The sequence below is a fragment of the Schistocerca cancellata genome, chromosome 6, assembly GCF_023864275.1.
Source record: "Schistocerca cancellata isolate TAMUIC-IGC-003103 chromosome 6, iqSchCanc2.1, whole genome shotgun sequence".
In the NCBI taxonomy this organism is placed as follows: domain Eukaryota; kingdom Metazoa; phylum Arthropoda; class Insecta; order Orthoptera; family Acrididae; genus Schistocerca; species Schistocerca cancellata.
In genome coordinates, this window is record NC_064631.1 from 333281816 (window position 1) to 333301964 (window position 20149).

The 20149-nt window shown below is 37.1% G+C and overlaps 2 protein-coding genes across 3 annotated transcripts in view; both read right to left on the bottom strand.

The window, feature by feature from the left end:
* Window positions 1–1120: 1120 nt before the first annotated feature.
* Window positions 1121–3250, bottom strand: LOC126191194 (transcription factor Jun). Its single transcript, XM_049931988.1, has one exon. It carries the CDS (start codon window positions 3069–3071, stop codon window positions 2193–2195), a length of 879 nt encoding a protein of 292 aa, XP_049787945.1. The 5' UTR covers window positions 3072–3250; the 3' UTR covers window positions 1121–2192.
* A 9040-nt stretch (window positions 3251–12290) lies between these two features.
* The window catches only part of LOC126088507 (peptidylprolyl isomerase domain and WD repeat-containing protein 1), a 121794-nt gene continuing 113935 nt past the window's right edge, over window positions 12291–20149 (bottom strand). Inside the window, exons 13-15 of one of the 2 annotated variants that reach the window (XM_049906651.1) lie at window positions 18023–18174; window positions 17021–17179; window positions 12291–12595 (exon numbers count right to left, since the gene is read on the bottom strand). In XM_049906651.1, coding sequence (XP_049762608.1) covers window positions 17036–17179; window positions 18023–18174 — 296 coding nt within the window. In that variant the 3' untranslated portion in view covers window positions 12291–12595; window positions 17021–17035. The remainder of the gene's footprint in view (window positions 12596–17020; window positions 17180–18022; window positions 18175–20149) is intronic. The other variant, XM_049906650.1, reaches the window with a different exon arrangement.

The window sequence follows — 20149 nt, forward strand, 5'->3', positions numbered from 1 at the left end:
GTAAACAATATACTTACCTCATTCCTGTGAACAGCAGCTTACTCGATGAAAAAATATCAGCAGAAGCAGCTGCTAGCTTACAGCTAAATATAATGCAGGTAATCCAAGTCACACATATTTTATTCAGCACTTCCTCTTGCAAATAAAGAGTTATACAAAAGTGTGAATGGAAGACGTACCGGTATTGTGATTAAAAAAATGTTGCCGAAAGTACTCAGCATTGAGCAAGGAAAACAAAAAGTTATCTTGTGCAAATATCAAATGTGCCTAGTACGTTTGTCAAATCGGCAATGATGAACAGGAAGAAGCGTATTACTTGAAAAATTGAATTTCTATAAGCCCTGCAGATATAGGACACACTACAATTAATGAACAACAAAATATCGAGAGCACAGTCATGAAATAAGTGCAAATAATAACTCACGGGTAAAAGAATGATTTACAGTGAGAAGCATTAATAAGACATTTCACTTTTTTGTAATTACCAAGAAGAAACTTATGAAAAAAATAACTGTGGGTGAAGCCGGTGCTGTAAGGCTCTGTAGGTTCATTTTCAGTACTTAGCACATATCACCTTGAGTAATTTTTTTTTAAGTTGTGTAATAGATATACTAAATGCAAACAGCAGTACCACATATATACATAATTATACCCATCAAGCTTTTTCAACATTTGTTGACATCTCATTGGTATACAAATAAACGTCAAGCATATTAAATTTTTTAATGAATCTTATTGGCTTTGTGCAAGCATGTTATTTAAAAAATCAGCCATCTTAAGTGTGTGTTTCTTTGCTCATGTATCAAAATCAATATCAGTTTAATTATTCGTAGCCTACACAAACATTTCGGATATTCTGAACAGTGACACGCTCACAACACGTTTATGCTCGTAGGTTTGTAAAAAACTTTGACTTCACAAAATTTAGATACCAGATACCCAAATGCAATAGATATTTTGAATTTACCCACTATGCATGAACTACAATTGCGCGTGAAATATGCTGGGCACTGCCAATTTATTCTAGTCGTAAACTTCCTACGCATCCATAAAATGATTTCATTATACCCAAAGGAATGGTAGGGAATGGAGTTGAAAAGGAATAAAATATGAGCACATATATATACATATGAATTTATTTTGTCAAAAATAAAATTATTCATAAAAAAGGTTTTCACAATAATTATCTTCACTTTAACATCACATTTCGGTCACACATTTTCATCATATGCTTATTGCTCGATGAAATGAAGTATAAAATGGTATTTAAAAATCTTTGTATTTACAAAAGCTTAAATTGCCGCAGGTCACTTTGGGAATATGAGGATTCAGATAGCAGATCCAAAATAAACTTCTAAAAAGGCACGTTGCATTATTGGAAAGACATTGAGTTATCATTTATATCTCTTCAGCTAAATATGAAGCTCGACCATAAGAAAGCTAATGTCGGCACAAGATTTGCAAACATTCACAAGATACAAAATATGACTTCTTGAAAACTTTGAAAAACTGTCTGGTAGCATCAAAGCTTAGCATACCTTCACACTGAATACAAACAAAATCACATCACATTACCTAGCACTTAATACAAAGAACTTTCATGACCTTGACCGGTCGTGACTAGATGCAGAACTTGCCTTGGTTCGAGAAATAAAGTGTCTGTATCAAAGCGGGACTTTAGTTACGCAAAGCAATGAACGTCCCGATTTTACATTACAGATTAGGAATGCTTATGAACTCCGAATTTACTATTTGTAAACAAACAGCTTAGTCTATTCACAGTTCATTATTAATACTATATGATTACTCACTCACGGAGTATACACTGGCTTGGAAGAAACTTAACGCATTCTCCCAGATGCTGCTCGGCCACGCATTCCCGTTGCTCTTGCGCAAGCGAGGCTGGCCGCACTCATACACTCTCACAGCCAAACAGCTGGCCGACCCATCCCACAGCCGATCGCTCGCACGAGCGCATACACCCACATTCGCACGTTAAAACTGCGAGCCACCTCCCTCACGGTCACACGCATGCGCTACCCACCCACTCAACATGTAAACAAATTGCACGACACACTGACTGTGGGAAGTCGGATCAGCTTGTCAAACAGCGACGGGCGTAGTCATCCGTATCTTCTGTCGACCCGTATGACGAAGTGCAGACTCAAAAAATAATATTGAGGATGCGTCGTTCAGAAATGCGAAGATACCATTATTTGGCAGCCGCTGTGCACGTGATCCATAACCTGTTCTTTTAGATGGCACACCTGCTCCTTCAACTTATGGACGACACTGCCTAGCTCGCTATTTTCTCCTTTCAGTTGCTTTACTTTCTCTTCCAACCTCGAGATGCGCTCGAGTTTTCTTCGGCGACACTTTGAAGCAGCTATCCTATTACGTTGCCTCTTCCTCTCCAGCTTGATCTTCTCTTGACATTCCATGTTGATGGGCGACAGAGGCGGGGAGGAGCCTAGGCTAGGTACAGTCTGTGGCTCGTCCTTGACCACCACTTCCGGAGGTGACATAACAACACCATACGATGACAGGCGAGGGAACGTCGTCTGCTGAATCACATGGCCTCCGCCGCCGCCCGCGTGGCTTTCAAGCGTAGTGTAAGTAACACCATTGCTCGAAGTAACAGGGACATCGAGACCCGCGCTCATTTGGCTCGAGTCACTGGTGTGCAACTCGTTCAGCGCGTCGACGAAACCTCGCGCATACATCTCCTGCTCCTCCGTGACCGTTGGCGGGAAGAGAATCTGGGACGGGGTTGGCGTGGGCGCCGTCGTCACCAGGCCGCTCTGCGCGATGATCAGTTTCTCCAGCTCGGGAGACCCGATCTTCAGGAGATTCAGATCCGGCGAAGACAGGACTGGCGGTCCACCAACCATCCCGTTCGTCACAGACGCGTTGAACCGTGGCCTCTTTGCATTAGATACTGACCGCACGCTGTTCAAGTCGAGTGTCAGGCTACGCTTCAGGTGGTTGACATCGCCCAGCCTTTGCTGGTACGCCGCAGCCTCTTCATAGAACGTCGTCTCCATCCTGGGAACGGCGCAGTTGCGAACCATCTACCGCCTTCCACCGAACGACAACAACTGAGCGTGACTCACCGCTCGCACTTGCAGGACTACCGACGTCGCGCTACGATCAATACAACACTGGCGCCGTACGAGAACGGCCGCTACACAACACGCGAAACTACTAACGCACGTCTTCTCCTCAGACTTGCCAACAAGCATATGCCATACAGACAGGTCTCAGGCCTTATAAAAGTGACTCATGCGTTCTATTTTTAGGATGACGTCATTCCACGTCTGCCATTGGCCAGTGATGACCGAATGCTTCTTTCTCATTGGTCGTGTCCCCACTCAGTATAGTAGCTGCCCGCTGGCTGCGCGCATGCGTACAGAGAGGCCAGTGCAAGTACCACCCGATTTTCGCGTTAAAATCGCATGATTGAAATCTGCAGTGCAAATCCAAATATTGGAATATTCTGTATATCACATGTTTGACTTCCCGCGCCAGACAATTAAATGTACTGTCTGTTTCAGCAGTGAGAATTAAATAAATATTATAATCGTATATTTACGGATGCTGACATTGTGAAGCGCCGCGTTGTTTTAGTGACTGTGTAGTGTAAAAAAGAACTAGAATATAAGAGTAGATTCAAGTGTATTAGACATTCTACGATAGTTCTTCACATTACATTATGCCTAGTAAACAGCATCAGCGCTCCGCATTAGGTTATGAGTGCCTTTATATCGACACGTCAAAAAATTTTACACAATCCGACATTTAATTTGTTGCTACATTTTCATTTTTGTGATACAAATTTTGTACACGTATATTAAAGGTACATTCTTTCACATAATTCGACAAGACAGCAATGTGGAACTTAATTCGCTAAATAGTGCCCTGCTTGTAATATTAACTTGGACCAACAATTCGTGTCTCTGTCGCTGCAAAAATCTAACTTTATGATTCCACAATCGTTTTATCCAATAAAGTATTAGTTGTACCTAGCAGCGTAACTACTGTGGTGTAAGTTATGTAAAATTTTTAGCTATAAACATCCAAGAAGTCACCTCATTATGGCTGCAGGAACAACAGCTTAACATTAAATAGTCATGCAGTCAAGATAATTGTCATTGTTCCTCCAAAATATGTTATAGTGTTCACTTGTCACTTAAGCAGTTTTTAAAAGAATAAAGTCACTGATGAATGTAGAAAAGAATCATAGCTTAAGTCTATTACTTTGTTTCAGTACACATATGTCCAAATTAAACTGCAGATCTACTGTTTGCGACGATTGACAAAGAGATTCAGAGTTTAGGTCATTCCTTACCTAGAAAGTTCTGCAGACTTTGTAACAGCTGTTTTGTGTGTAAGTGTGTGTGTGTGTGTGTGTGTGTGTGTGTGTGTGCGCTTATTTGTTCTTACCTTCAGTTGTCAGGACATTACTGAAATGTGTCCTTCAGCCTGAAAAATGGTATTCAGACATTTAAACTTGATTCAGTATATTGCTAAACATTATTTGCTTATTTCCCTTATCAAGTTGTAAGTACCTGTTAAATTTGTGAGTTACTTCTCATGCATATAGTCAAACTGTTTATATAAGATCAGGCCTAACAAATTTCTTTGAAGCAAACAGCCTCAGAGTGTGTAGGGAAAAATCTGTACAGTGTAAGGAGTCAGGGAGTCATAAAGACTATCTTCAGTACAGGTAGTAGCACCATCAGTTTCAACTTCATTATTTCTTGTATTCATATGTAAATCATCTCACCATTTTCTGTCAACAAGTGAAAATATTTTGATTTCAGGTTAAATCTTATTACATGCACCTCAATACATAGTCCACCTTGCAAAATCACAGAATTTCAATTCACTTAGATATTACTAGCCTTTGACATGTCTGTTGCAAGAGCTGGAGAAATAATTGTAATGGTGATATATATAGTTTATGATTTCTCATCAAGAAACACATAAAAAATGTCTAGAATGAAACTGAAAAATTGGGACATGTCATGATTGCATTTCTTGAAATTTCTTGGTATCAAGGACTAATAAAACATTAGTCTCTGAACAGTATTATGCACTCACAGAAATGTGATATCATAATCATACCAGAACATTTCTTGTTTTTCCTTATAGGACAAGTAAATAAGGGAAATCAATGTGCAAAACTGAGCCAGTGAAAGCTAACTGATGTGCATGTCTCCAAACCACCTTGTCTGAGGGAAACATTTTTATGTGAGTGTCTTATCAAAAGACATTGCCCACTTCATATTTCACTCTCTGACAAGGATTATTAATTATATTTTTTGTCCAATTGAGATTTTTGAAATTGCATTTTGCTGTGACCATGTACAATGTTCAAGACAAACTGTTAAAACAGAAGCAGTAACCTGTGAAACACAGGTCTTGCATGTAGTAGTTTAAGAATTGTATTTGCAACACAATAATTATGGTTTAACATCCTGCCAAAGACAATATCATTAGAGATGGAATGTCTTGGGCCAGACCAACAAGGAAACTGGCTGCATCATTTTCCCAGGAATTATTGAGGTGTTTGGCACAAGTGATTTATGGAACCTATAGACAACCTGAAGCGAGATAACGATTCTAACCCTACTTCTCACAAATTTGAATCTAGTGAAAAATCACAGCACTGCCTCAATCAGTATGACAACACAACCACGATGTTGGCAAAGTCGTGCAGGTGCAAGTAAAAATAACGATTTTTTTTCTTTTACTCTGCTTTTATTTATGACTAATATGATTATGAAGGAAAATGTATAAAGGTAACCAGCAATAAACGAACTACAGTTACATGAACGGCTCATCGAATTGATTCTTCATTCAGAAATGACTGTACTGTCTTTTTTTGTGCTCCTCAACAGCTCCATGTTAGTTTATTTGAGCAATGTTCATGCTTGAGAATTATGTTAACAGTTGGAAGAAAATTTAGCAACTCACTATACAAATTTTAGAAACAATCGCCTATTAATTTTTATTTAATTTTATGTCTGTGTGTTTTGTAAGATTCAGTGGGGTGTACTGAAGTTAATATATTGTAGTCATATCAACATTCTGGGTAAAAAATCCTATTTTCCCATTTTGGTTTGAAATTTCCAAGTTAATAAAAGGAACATTCACACAAAACCTCAATTCTCCTGCTGGAGCCCAAATACCTTCATAGTTAAGATACACATAGGTGTGTGACGACAGTCGTTATATTGGCTCATAGCATCACTGGATAAAGCTGACAGGTTGTACAGTATTCTTTAATATATCTATTCTGGGTGTGAGTCATAGCAGAGCTAGTGTTCTGAAAGACACTATTAGTCGTAGTCCTGCATTAAAAACTGAGTCCATAGTTATACTACACAGACACACAGAGTAAATGTTTCAAATATCTTGAAACTCATAAATTCTCCGGTACTGTACCCATCCACACAATAAATGAAAATGATGTTAAACCAAGTAGAATAGAATACTGAAAAGTTTTGTGTCTTTATAATCAATTCAGTTAAATGTATACCAAGTACTAACCAAAAAAGACTTGTTAAAGAACCATGTGTAAAAAGCATCATCCATTAAAACGAAAGAGAGATGATCACATTTTGTTTTCCCTTCGTATTCACACAAAAGCAGCAAATGTCAAGCTGACCAAAGCTCGTAGCAGCTTTATCACAGCTGGGAAACAACACAGGACTAGAAATGAAAGTAAAAAAAGGGTGTCTGTTGTGACTCAGGTAATTGAATTTTACTGTCACAGCTGCTTCTTTTCTACACCTCAGAAATAGACATTTGTCAACAGCTACTCTCACCTTTTCCTCAATCTCATTTTTCTCCTTTCGTGTTTTCTTTTATGATTTTCCCATTTTGTTCTATTTTCATGGATTTTACTTCCTAATTTACAAATGTTCAATTCATTCCTAGTGCCACTGTGTGTAATTATATCCAATCTACTACTTACTTTCACTATAAGAAATCACACTTAGCTGGCTAAATTCAACTTATTATGTTAGAAAAGTGTGATTTCAATCCTATCTTCTAGCTGGACCAGTTTTACATGCACCTATTGACTTGTCTGTTGCTTGACCTTATGTTCAATATATTACAGGATCTTAACTTACATTCAATAAGTTAAACAGGTTCACAAAGAATTCTCTGCAGAGTAGAATTCGTTAACTTTCTGCTAACACCAGTTAACACGTTACAGTTATTGAGTAAACACCTAATGGTGCATTAAAATTAATATCATTGGGAGTTGACCAATGTACTCAAACAACAAGGACAAATCCAAAGAGCTGCAAAGACTTACATACGTGAACTAATTTCACCAGTTATGAAACACACACTTCATATTAATTTTATTTCAAAAGGGTTTATTAGTAACTTATTATGTTAATTGTGCAGATTGCAAAACTAAAGAATATGTGGTAGCATTAAGAAAACCTATGGTGGTGTGACACATTACGAAATATTCTTGGCCTCTTACACAGATGTGAACTATAAAACTAGTAATTTGCTGACTGGTCAGGCACTTTGATGCTGGTAAAAACCAGTATAAGACAGGAAACAAAGTAAATGCCAAATACTTAGTGCCAGAGATAATAAGAGTGTGTGGTGAAAAATATTTGGCCAGGCACCAAAAAGCTTTATTTTAGAGCAAAAATCAATTACTTATTGACATGGTCCCCCTTTATATTAATTCATTCAATCCTTTTTTTCATCTACAAAGTATTACTCAAGATAATATATTTTCTTTGTCTTGATGAAAGATAACTTCCCCCTTTTCCAATCTTGATTTATTATTGTATATTTTTCTTTCACTCTGTGGGTGTAGAATACTTGCACAGTGATTACCAGCCATTGTTTTGCAGTTTGCATGGTAATTAGTAAGAAGAATCACTTTTGCATTCAAGAAAGACCAATATATCCTTTTCAGCAGATGAAATCGGCTTTGCCTTGTAGTAGCAATGGCGTCTATGTTCTGATCACTGTTGTATCTCTTATGCTTTTGTTACGAATTCAACAAATGCAATACCCACATTTCAAAGAGCTTTCTTGTACATAATTCTTCATGTAAAATGTACTGTACTCTTTCTTCATATACCCACACTGCCATATATCATATACTTTTCACCATCATTCACCCAGTATCGTACTGACAGCTTCTCGATGTTTCCATCTATGATTGCAGATTTGGGACATAATTCACATGTGCCCTGCAGAGAAGTAAAATTATGTCTTTATTAAATTGTTGTTTCCTTTACTTTTGGAAATGAAGCAAGAGGCTCACTATTATCAGATTCGCATGAAAGTTTAAGATTGGTAAAAAACTGTGCAACAAGAAAAATATTGTGACGGCATAAGAATATTATGAAAAGGATGGTTGCTACTCACCATACAGCGGAGATGCTGAGTTACAGATAGGCACAACAAAAAGACCTTGTCGGCTGAAAGCTTATTTTGTGACAGTCTTTTTGTTATGCCTATCTGCGACTCAGCATTTCTGCAATACGGTAAGTAGCAACTATCCTTTTCATAATGTTGTTACATTCCATCCCAGATTTTCCAGTGCGATTGCATAAAAGTTTTTATTGAAAAATATTCACACGTCAGCTACTTTTAAAAGCTAAATAAACAGAACTGTTCAGTAGATCAAATCAAGACCTAACATTTTTGTGTAACATCACCTGACATAATGAAATTCAAAGTATAAATATATCAAGGCCATTTCTATAATACATCAACAAATTTTCACATTACCCTCAGAATGTTACTGTGATTTGTATATAATGAATTACATGTCATCCTTCATGTCTTCCACTGGCAGCTTCTTGTACTAAGAACAGTTTGCTGGAACATTAAACTCTAGACTGATGTAACAAGAAATTCATGTTCTACAAGCAGCTAGATATTTCACTCTGTTATTACAAACTTCGATATCATTTCTACAACATAATAACAGTGCAACATTAATGTTACAGGAAACATCTACATTTTTCATCATCCTGTGCTTTACATGCTTACTCATACCTTTAATTTTTCTCACTTCTTCCCTATAAGCATGTGAGAATAAGTTCTTTAACCTGGAAGTTTAAGTGTCATTTCGCACATCATAATGTCATTCACGTATATATCATCACAATTATGGGTGAGTGCAGCCATTTTATTTCATTTTTAAAGATTGCTTGAAGATAGTCATGCGCGGAAATCTCTTTAAAATGGAGAATTATTAGAATGGCAGTAAGACCCGAAGGGCAGCTGTGGCTTTGCAGAGGGGTGGCATTTTGGAAAATCTGATGTGTTTGCCTTGAGCAAGATCATATTGTGTCTTAGAAAGGCAACAGCAATGACACAGTCATTCGCATAATTATTAGCAGCATATTTTTGCTCTTTTCTGGTCACTTTTAAAAATAGCTAAAATTTAAAAACCCTGTAACACTGATCTTAAGATTTTCTGGTTAAGAGCAACAGAAAAAAAATAGATTTTCTTGTGATGAGCATAATCAAATGGCCTCGCACGGCTTTTTCTGATTCCAAATAACCTATGGACTTCGCCTACAAATAGTTAATAAGAGCTCCTTCAACGACAGTACTGTGCTGCTAACACTATCAAAAAATTACTGAGAAATATATGCCAAATAAAGCAATATTACGGAGAATTTTCACAGAGAAGTTGTGTCCTACATTACAACTTCACATTTCTGTGAGGCATGACCCACAAAACCTAAACACTCATCCAGTCTCTTAAGTGATAAATAACTTGAGCATTGCCGATAATACCATTCGAGCTGCTGGTAGCTCATACTATCTTAAACTCAGACATTCCACTTCACTTACTACAATTCACCAGAATTTTTATATATATAAAAAAAAAATAACTACTGAGTAGGCACCATGTGCAAAAGGAAGACTTCGAGTTTTGCTAAGTCCCTTGTTTAGGTGCTGTCAACCACTCAATGTGGCAATTGTATGGTGAGTTATTACCTTTGGTAGGATTAAAAACAACAACCACCTGTGCGAGCACACGTTTAGACTCCCCCTCCCCCCCCCCCCCCAACACACACACACAACACACACACACACACACACACACACACACACACACACACACACACACACATAGAGGGGTGGAGGGAGAGAAAGAGAGAGAGTGGATCATTGTATCCTCCATGTGCTCAGAAGATATTTCTACTCATATAATTAATATGCACAGGTTTTATCATTAGTATAGTCTCAATCAGTTAGTTGTCGAAACTTCCTGGCAGATTAAAATTTTGTTCCAGACTGGGACTCAAATTTGGGACATTTGTCTTTCGCAGGCAAGTACTCTACCAACTGTGCTATCCGAACACAATTCGTAGCTTTACTTCCACCAGTACCTCATTTCCTAACTTCCACACTTCACATAGTTCTCCTGAAAAACTTAAGAGCATCACTCCTGGAAGAGAGGATATTGCAGAGACATGGCTTGGCCACAGCCTAGGAATACAGAAGTTCCCAGAATGAATTTTCACTCTGCAGCAGAGAGTGGTTTGCAGATTAAAACTGTATGTCAGACTGGGACATGAAACTGGGACCTTTGCTTTTTGCATTCAAAAGAGGTAGAGCACTTCCTTACAAAAGGCAAATGGCCTTGATACAAGTCCCAATCAGCACATGGTTTTAATCTGCCAGGAAGTTTCATATCAGCACACACTACACTGCACAGTGAAAGTTCATTGTGGTAGTTAGTTGTTTCTTGTATAAAAAGGTGTGCTTCAGTTGCCAAATATACTGCAGACATACTGCTTAGATACAGATAAACATTGCTATGCAGCTTCAGGTCCCTATTCTCCATCTCACCTTGAACGAGTGTTTACTTAACTTGCTTCTCTTCCTGTTTCTTATTTTCTGATTGGCTTTCTCAAACCGAATGTTTAATTTTGTTATGCCTATAAATTCTGCCCATTTCCCTTTTATTTTTCTACATGTTACTTATGCTTGTCTTCCAATTGAAGATTTTCTAGTTGTAGTCTGAGTCACCATTATTTTGAGTGATAGCAAGACTTAATGGTTTACCCCCCCCCCCCCCCCCTCTCTCTCTGTCACAGCTTCTAATTGGTGCTATGTCTGTCTCTGTCAATGGTCTTTTCATCACATAGGCTTCCAGCCATCTTTATTCTCTCTTTCTCATCTTATATACTTAGGAATATTTACGACTTTAATCAGTCTTCATTCAAACCCACACAGTGGTATTGTTCAAGTGTGGATGAATTTCATTAGCTTTACTTCCCATAAAAGAACTGATATGTATTGGATGAATCCTTTTTTGAGCTAGAGTTCTTGTACGCGTACACGTACATGTACAGCTACATTGTGTTAGCTGAATACACTGTGCTGGGAATGCAGAGATGGTATGTATGGCTGCTTTCACAGGTGGTCCCACTTATGGTGGACTAAAGCAAGCCTTTGACGAGACTGAAGTATGGTGTGCTGCTGCAATTTCAGCAAGGCATTTTATTTTCCCATGACTAAGAACCAACTATCCACCTGAATGAAAAGCAACTGCCAATCTGTGGCCAATAGCAGAGTTGGTCACCCAGTTGTTGAGCTTAAAACATTTGAATTCAATGGCTCTTTCACAACCACTGCCATCTGAAGCGTTTCCCATAACACCAGCTTCCCTGAACTACATAGATGGGAGTTTTACTTGCAACATATTGTTTGTTCCCATAATCCTCTTGGCCTGGATCTAGCCCACTGTCCTACATCCACCTTCTACCCTGTCCCGCGACCCTCACTTAACTCAGCTTGCACCAACTCCATCTTCCTCATAGTCTCTCCTTATCACTGCATGCTGCATGAACTCACTGGTGCTGTCACCTGTGTCACTTAGTTATTCCAAACACCTGCTATGATTCACTCCCATCTTCCCTCCTGTGCACCTGCTGTGTCTGTCATAGTCACCAGCCATCCTTCTCTACCCCTCTGTCTCTCTTACTCCATATCTCATTTCTCGCTCTGTCCGCTCCATCTGACACAACCTCTCACCCTGGCAAGGTGCAGAACAGCAGTCCCAGCACAGGATATTCAGCGGGCACATTGTAGCTGAACAGGTGTGTATGTTTATTCTAGCTCGAAAAAGCTATCAAAGGTTTCAGTCACGTTTTGTGCCTGTTGACAACTCAATGTTTCTACTAGAAAGTAAGTTGTTACTTTTACACTTTACACACACTTTGTCACTGTGAACCACTGAAATGACATGTATTTTACCAACAAAATTAGCTTTCCTTTTATAATACTTTTTGTATTTCATAGAAATTACAATCATTTGTTCACCCTGTTGTAACAAATGTATTTCTAGAAAAATATGAAGCTCATAATATGAGTTGCATTGTCTATAATCCATCACAAATTAAAACGTAATATAAATTATACAAAGTAATTTTGCTCTGACATGACTTATGTTGTGATTCCACTCTTCTCTGAAATATAGTTATCACTTTTCTAATAAATTCTTTCTTGTTAACAGACAGGCCTCAATTGCTTTCTTAGCATTTCATGGAATTTGCCTCCATGCTTTAATCAAAGTAACCTGCAACAGAAATTCAAGTATTTAAAAAAAAATTAAAGGTGAAAAATTTCTCCAAATAACACTGTCTAGATTGCGTGACTGTTAAGCAACATAAACAGTATCCTCACAGACGCTTACAGCGATTGCAAACTCATTTCAGGAACAAATTTCATATATTAGTATGTTCCAAGGAATGTCACAGATGAAAGTAACAGTAACACTATTATATCAAACCTTTTTTAAGATGATGAAACATAAACTATAACACAATACTAAAAATGTGTCTAGATTGCTTGACTGTTACGCAACATAAACAGTATCCTCACAGACGCTTACAGTGATTGCAAACTCATTTCAGGTACGAATTTCATATATTAGTAAGTTCCAATGAATGTCACAGATGAAAGTAACAGTAACACTATTATATCGAAGCTTTTTATAAGATGATGAAACAAAAAACACAGTGATAACACAAAACTAAAAATGTTATAGATGTAACGACTCCCCAAATACAGTGAAAGAGCATCTTGTTTAATAAAATAGGAGAAGTCTGAAGCAAAGCACAAGGGCTGAAACAGAGCAGATAAGCTAAACAAGGTACAAAAGGACACAAGAATGAACAGAGAGCAGCAGGAAAATATGTAAGCTGAGGAGAATTAATAAATACTTAAATCTTACATAGAGTTATTTCATTCAGCTTGTAGTGGCAGTCAGGAACATCACTGACAATTTTTTTGATTAGTGCGGAGGTGGGGATTGACATCCTTTATTGATGCTAGTCATTATTTTAATTCCTACTGGCTGTAACTGGCAAAAGAACCTGTACGATGATCTAGTACTGTTCCTGCAATGGCCGGTGATGGCTCAGACAACAAAAAGTGTTAACTGCCTTCAGCATACTGCTGTGCATGATGGGTTAGCCTCGCAAATGGCTGTCAGCTAGTAGGATGGCATCTGAAGAAAAACACTTTTGTGATTCATGTTGGCAGGCTGCTTCACACTCTCAGTCTGCTCTTGTTCCTTTTTTTAAAGATAAGACACTGCCTTTGTAGTGCCCAAGTTTGTTGGAATTGTATAGGTTTTCCATTCTCATTATGATGCTCTGCTATTGCTGACTTGCTGCATTATCCAAGCTTTATGTGCCTCTCATGTTACGTTAGGTGTGTGCTCACTAATATATGACACTAGCTGCCCGATGAAATAAAATTATATAAGATCTGAATGCACTAACTCAATATCATGTTCACCAAAAGTCGCAGAAATGCTGGTATATGACGGTGTGATTAGATACCCAGAAAAGTTTCATTGGAGAAAGTGTAAATGAAAGTTCATGAACAGTGCAACAATCTGAATGGCTTCCTCAGTGAATCAATTTCATTCGCACATTCACCAACTGGTAATTTGGAAGTAAATTATTCTGCAATATGATAACTGTGTGGCTCATTGTTGGCCAAATACTGTAATTCCTAATGGGAAGACAGATTGTGATATCTCTAAGTAAAGTGCAGAACAATGATTGAAGAGGAGCTGGCTAATGACAATACTGATTTGAGAAGGTATTTATTTACTTTTTTAAACCCAAGTACATGCTGAGATGAATGTTTATGATAACTGAAAACTGTGCATCATGATGAAATTTGACCATACAGTTCTTACTTGTCATAAATGTTCATCTTGGTGTATATTCTACAATAAGATAAAACTATTTAGAAGTAGGTGTGGCATATGATAAAGCATCTACAATTAATTCATTTTGAAATGTAGGAAGCAGTAATGTGAAGAAAGAAAGAATGAAGAAAATAAATAAGTTTACAATACAAAGTGAGATTCAAAAGTAAGGACTGACTGTTACAAATTATGATTGTCTACAAGATTAACCTGCATGGCAGTATGCATGCACAAGTCCTCAATGTACAAGTGCTACTGCTTTTTCTTTACTCAACAGCATTGTAAAACAGTTGCAATAAATTAACAATATGGCCAGACAGTAACTATGGTCAGTTGTCCAATTTCTAACTGTGACTTGTGCTGCAACCTGAAATGTCCAGATAATGTTGAATATTTCATGCACACTACTCGTTTTCACTAGATGTTGTGATAAATCATGGGCATGGTAGTTTTCTTCATCTGAAACTTCTCTGATGTCATTTGACATCTAAATGGCCATTCTACACAATATCCCACACATTTTGCACATGCTCATCCACAGCTTGAATCTCTAGTGAAATCATGCTCTTGTGATACACTTACAGACTTGTGTGACCAACAATCACCACCACACACATCACTTCAAAAGTTTTCTAAATATAATTTCTCAAATATGAGGTAAAACTTGATTGCAGTATAGTGGGAGATTTCCTGATAGCAACAGACACAAATTACAGCAATGAAAAACATTTTTCACTCCTCACAACAGACTCCAAGCTGTTGGTGAATTAACAACTGCTCAGCAACACCGTCAGAATATAGTATCTGCAAGTGCTCAGATATGGTACTAGTGGTCACGCAATGGAAACATTAAAAAAACATTCTCAGAACTTTCTGACAGACTACATACTGACAAGGTTGTTAAAGCATATGGGAAAGGAAGGAAGGAAGATTGGGTTTAATGTCCCTTCGACAATGACATCATTAGAGATGGAGCACAAGCTTGGACTGTGTCAAGGATGGGGAAGGAAATTAGCTGTGCCCTTTCAAGAAACCATCGTGGCATTTGCCTGGAGTGATTTAGGGAAATCATGGTAAACCAAAATCTGGATGGCCAGACTCGGGTTTGAACCATCATTCTACTGAATGTGAGTCCAGTGTGCTAACCACTGCACCACCTTGCTCGGGAAGAACATGTGTTATGTCAGAAAATGCCAAATGAATTCAAATGATTATTGTTTTTTTCTTGCAGTATGTATGATCTTTTCTCACAAATATCTCACAGGCACCTTTTTCATCATTTTTGTAAATATTACTGTTTATTTACTTTTAGCTAAACACTTATCAACATAGACAGAACTAGTAGTTCTTAAATTACAATAATTTTGTAATTAACAACCGGATGATTCACATGTTAGACTATGCCATTATTCAAAGTCCGCTTATTTTACAGTTAACTCATCATTTTCAGCAGTCAATCTGTTCTGAGTATGCATCTCTTTGACTTACACATAATCATGATTACTAAATGATTGGTGTTGTTGTGTGTTTTATAAACAGCTATGAAGCTCTACCTAACTGTTATGGATAAAATAGCTGCTTATACCAGTTCAATATGTGCTCACAGCTTTCTCTCTTCCATAATGATGTATGGATAAGAAGCAGCATGTGGCAATATTTTCACAATGCACACTGGCTGGCTACAGTACTCTTCCCTCTTCACAGCTGTCAATCACAGGGCCACAGAGTACATGAATGGACATGTCTTTCAATTACATCAATTTTTTTTAAAAAAAAGACACATAACTAATGCTTTGCAATCCCATTAGACTCATCGATGGATCACTGGATATAATTATGTATATATCTAGCCAGGTTGCTGGCTCTGTGATCAGGTCATGTGGCAAAATGCTCACAGCATATTTAGGGTTTGGTGCAGGCTGCCATGGCCTTGCTTGTCATTCAGCCAATATTCACAGCTAGCTCTTCAGTGTATCTATTGACAATGACCCTACATTATGTGGTTTCCTCCTAGAATGTGATTTGGACTTTGTTGTCATGTACCAACAGTGTTTGCCTAGCAGAGGGATTTGCCTTTCTGCCTAATGTGGGACTCTGTTTGATCACTGTTCAACTGAGTGATGTGTTTTTGGTGAATGAACTGATAGTATATGGATGCACTGAGAGCATGGTTTGTATCCAAATGTTTCCTAGTCAAATCTACAAACTGTGTTCTGTAACATGGATGTGTGAGTTATTCAACAAACTTCAGAGAACTGAGCTGACCATGAAGTAGCCACAAGCAGAAGTATTTTGTTTTGTATAACTCCAGAATAGTCAGGAACCATTACTTTCTATGATTTAATTGAAAATAATTGTGCTTAATAAAATCTGTGTTGTTGAAAAAGCAGACTGACAACAGCGTCTGCTGTTTTCTCACATCTTCCTTCTGAAGTACCAGAATTACCCATTCAGAGCTGGTAACTCCACATCCACTAGCCAACTTTACTGCAGCCAAATGACAACCACCTAAGTTTCTCCCGCCTGCCTCTGACTTTCTCATCACCTTCTATAGTAGTACTGGAGATATCTGGAGGGAGTGCATTTACTCACAAATAAAACCAGCTCTACTGTAGTAGGAAACATAACTTTTGATTTCAAAAGCAAAGCATCCATTACATAAATAAAGATAAAATGAAAAAAAAATACACTAGAGCAAAAGTTTTCATTTATTAACAAATTACAAATTTTCTGTGGAGAATAAGGTTTTATTCTTGAGAATATAAGCTAAGAACTTACCTCAAATAATTCAATTTACTTCAGTGTTATGCTGATAATTTGAACATCATCATATGGCTTATCAGTCATGGGGTTGGTTTTGACAGTACTGATGTTCTGAACCACTTCCATACCTTTCACTACACGTCCAAATATTGTATGTTTATTATCCAACCAAGGCTGTATAAATAAATAAGTAAATAACATAACATCCTGGACTTTCCATTATTTCATAAATAAAGTAAATAATTTTAATCATATGGTATTAAGGAATATTAATTCAAGAAAGTATTTCCGTCATCCATAGATTTTAAGAAATAGAGGAAAATCAGGCTGAACATTACCCATGAAGGTTGTACTAATGCCACCAGAGTAATACAGAACAATTGTACTTAACGTAATCTGACAACTGGAGAAATGGGCAGTCAGTGGCTGTTAATAATATAGTAAGATATTATGGGATGACTGAGATTTTGAAACATTACACAAAGACTGTAAAATCTTTGTTAAACTAGCTTTTTATCTATCTTTATTACCTACCATCACTCAGGTGTTTAGACACACAACCAAACAAAACTAAAAAAAAAAATGTCTGTTTAATCTGTGTATAAAATTAATCTTGAATAAAATAAATAGACAACTACAAATACAGATAGATGATCAATTATAAAAACTGGATAATCCAGGAGTACATGCTAATAGTACCCTTTTAATTTTGGGAGGGCAGAAAATCTTAAAAGGTTTCTAACTTTCATTTCATCATCAGCTAAAATAGATGCCAAATTATAGGTTTACACCTCATCATAATATATAGTCACTTAAAATAAGACATACCAAAATTTAATATGATGCATGTGCTGCATACTGTTAGGCCATATTCTCTCCAAAATATAACTTTCAGAAATAATTTTAGTTTACATTATTTTCCCTGTACATAAGACATTATGAGAGCTCAAAATAAACTTTTATAAGACATTTACTTGTAATACACTAATGGTCTTTAAACATAATGTAAGCACTTACAGTTGGAATCACAGTTATAAAGAATTGGCTTCCATTTGTATTTGGCCCCGCATTTGCCATGCTTAAAGTGTACGGTCGATCATGTCTTAAAGTAGGGTGAAATTCATCTTCAAATTCACCACCCCATATGCTTTCCCCTCCAGTTCCGGTACCTAAAACAGATATTTGGTTCTAGAGTTGCAATAACAGGTAACTGGTCATGACAATACACTGTAAACAAGTCACACAATAACACAATCAATCAGTGGCATGAGTAAAGATAACTACTCATGACATAATATAGACACTGAGCAGTAGATTGGGAATCAAACGAGAATTGAAACAATACAGATCACCTTACGAAGGTTTCCAGAGTACATAATGTGAACCACTTCCCTCCCACCCCCTGCCCATGCCACCAAAATAAAGGAAAAAAATCTTTTTTTCTCTGGCATGGGTGTCCAAAGAAATATATCAAAGAGGGAGTGGTTGCTAAGATTGCCACTTTTGGTATATCAAATACAGTGAGTTTGAAAATGTGTTGTGCCCCAAGAACTAAATTTGACAGGAAGTACACAAAACTTTATTTTATCACAAATGTTTGATAGTCATACATCCAACATCTTTCGAAGATAGATTTCTGTGATACCTAAAGAAAAACATATTTCATTTGTACATTCTCAGTACAGCTTTTCATATTATTAATGTGAGTATGAATGTCACCTTTTTGATTTAAGGATCTAAAATTAGTCTCATATGATGAAATCCAACAAGTTAGGAAATATAACCACAAAATATTCACAACAGACATTTTGATTCATATAACAATATTGGTTAGGTTCACAATAAAAATTAAAAATCTAAAATATGAAAGAAATGAAGTAGTCCAGCTGGGAATCAATAAGACTAAAGGAAAAAAAAAGTGAATTACAATTGCCAACTATTACACTTTCTGTGTTAAAAAAACCTCATATCTGATCATCTTGATGAATTTATTGTGTTATTTTCAAGCCTTCCATTTTTAAGTTTTGAGTAGCACAAAATAATCGTTGAACAAAATGTGATTTTAAAGCTACATTTTTTGCACTGTTTGGGTGAAATGTTACCCTGAACCAGCAATCAACGAGGTGAATGTGATAAATTTTATAAAACATCTCTCAAATTGTTCAATAGAACTGAATCTTTAAACAGCCTAGGACAGAACCAAAATAGTCGCCGTTGCACCAGTTTGACACAATACTGTGCAAAACCTTAAGAACAGAGTTAGAGATGAAACAAAAATAAAGTTTTATAAAACTATGGCGGCAACATTTTTGCTGTATGGGACTAACACTTGGGTTTTCCCAAAGAGGAATAAGAGTAAAATATTGGCAGGAAAAAGAATTGAGAAATAAGGTGGACAGGGCATGTGACTAGAATGCCACAAAAAAGAATGATGAAACAACAGTGGAGATAAGTCTGAGAGGGAGAGGAAATCCCGGTAGGCCCAAAAACAGATGTGATCAACAAAATCTTTGAAGACAGAACTTATTGTTACCCTAATCCCTGAAAGTGAAGACTATGCGGACACATCAACTGGCTGTTGAACTTGTAAGTTTATAACTGCATGTTGCACCCTTTGTAAAGGTCTCAACTCCTGAAGAGTATATCATTCAAATATTGAAATTTCACATATTTTTTCCTCTCTTCTAGCAGTGAAAATAGTACTTTTCTTTGTGACTGGTGCATCTGGATCAATAAATGAAACTGCCTTCAATACAGGCTGGCGTGTGTTTTGCCATGTCTACTACAATAGCTCTGCCACGTAATAATGAATGGAGAGTCAGCTAGCCCTCACAGTTCATCTTTGTATAGAAGCAAATAGTAAAATACTTTTGTGATGAAGTTGGGTAGTAGGGGAAGAAGATATGCTTTTGGGAATTGGGGGCAGACATCAAGCAGATATATTGCAGCCATATTTACTTTTTGCTCAGTGTTGGAATAAACCCTTTCTGCAGTTTAATAAGGACTGTATGAGGAAGAAACAGAGAAAGGACTGAGGATTCTATTTTGGCAAATCTTTTGTATAGTTCACAGCCATAACTAGAAAATGGTGTCACAACTACCACTACACCAACAAAACAGCAAAACTTACTGTGAGACAGGATG

Bases quoted from the DNA above. Each gene is read 5' to 3' on its own strand.
- LOC126191194 (XM_049931988.1), bottom strand. From the start codon at position 3,071: ATGGTTCGCAACTGCGCCGTTCCCAGGATGGAGACGACGTTCTATGAA.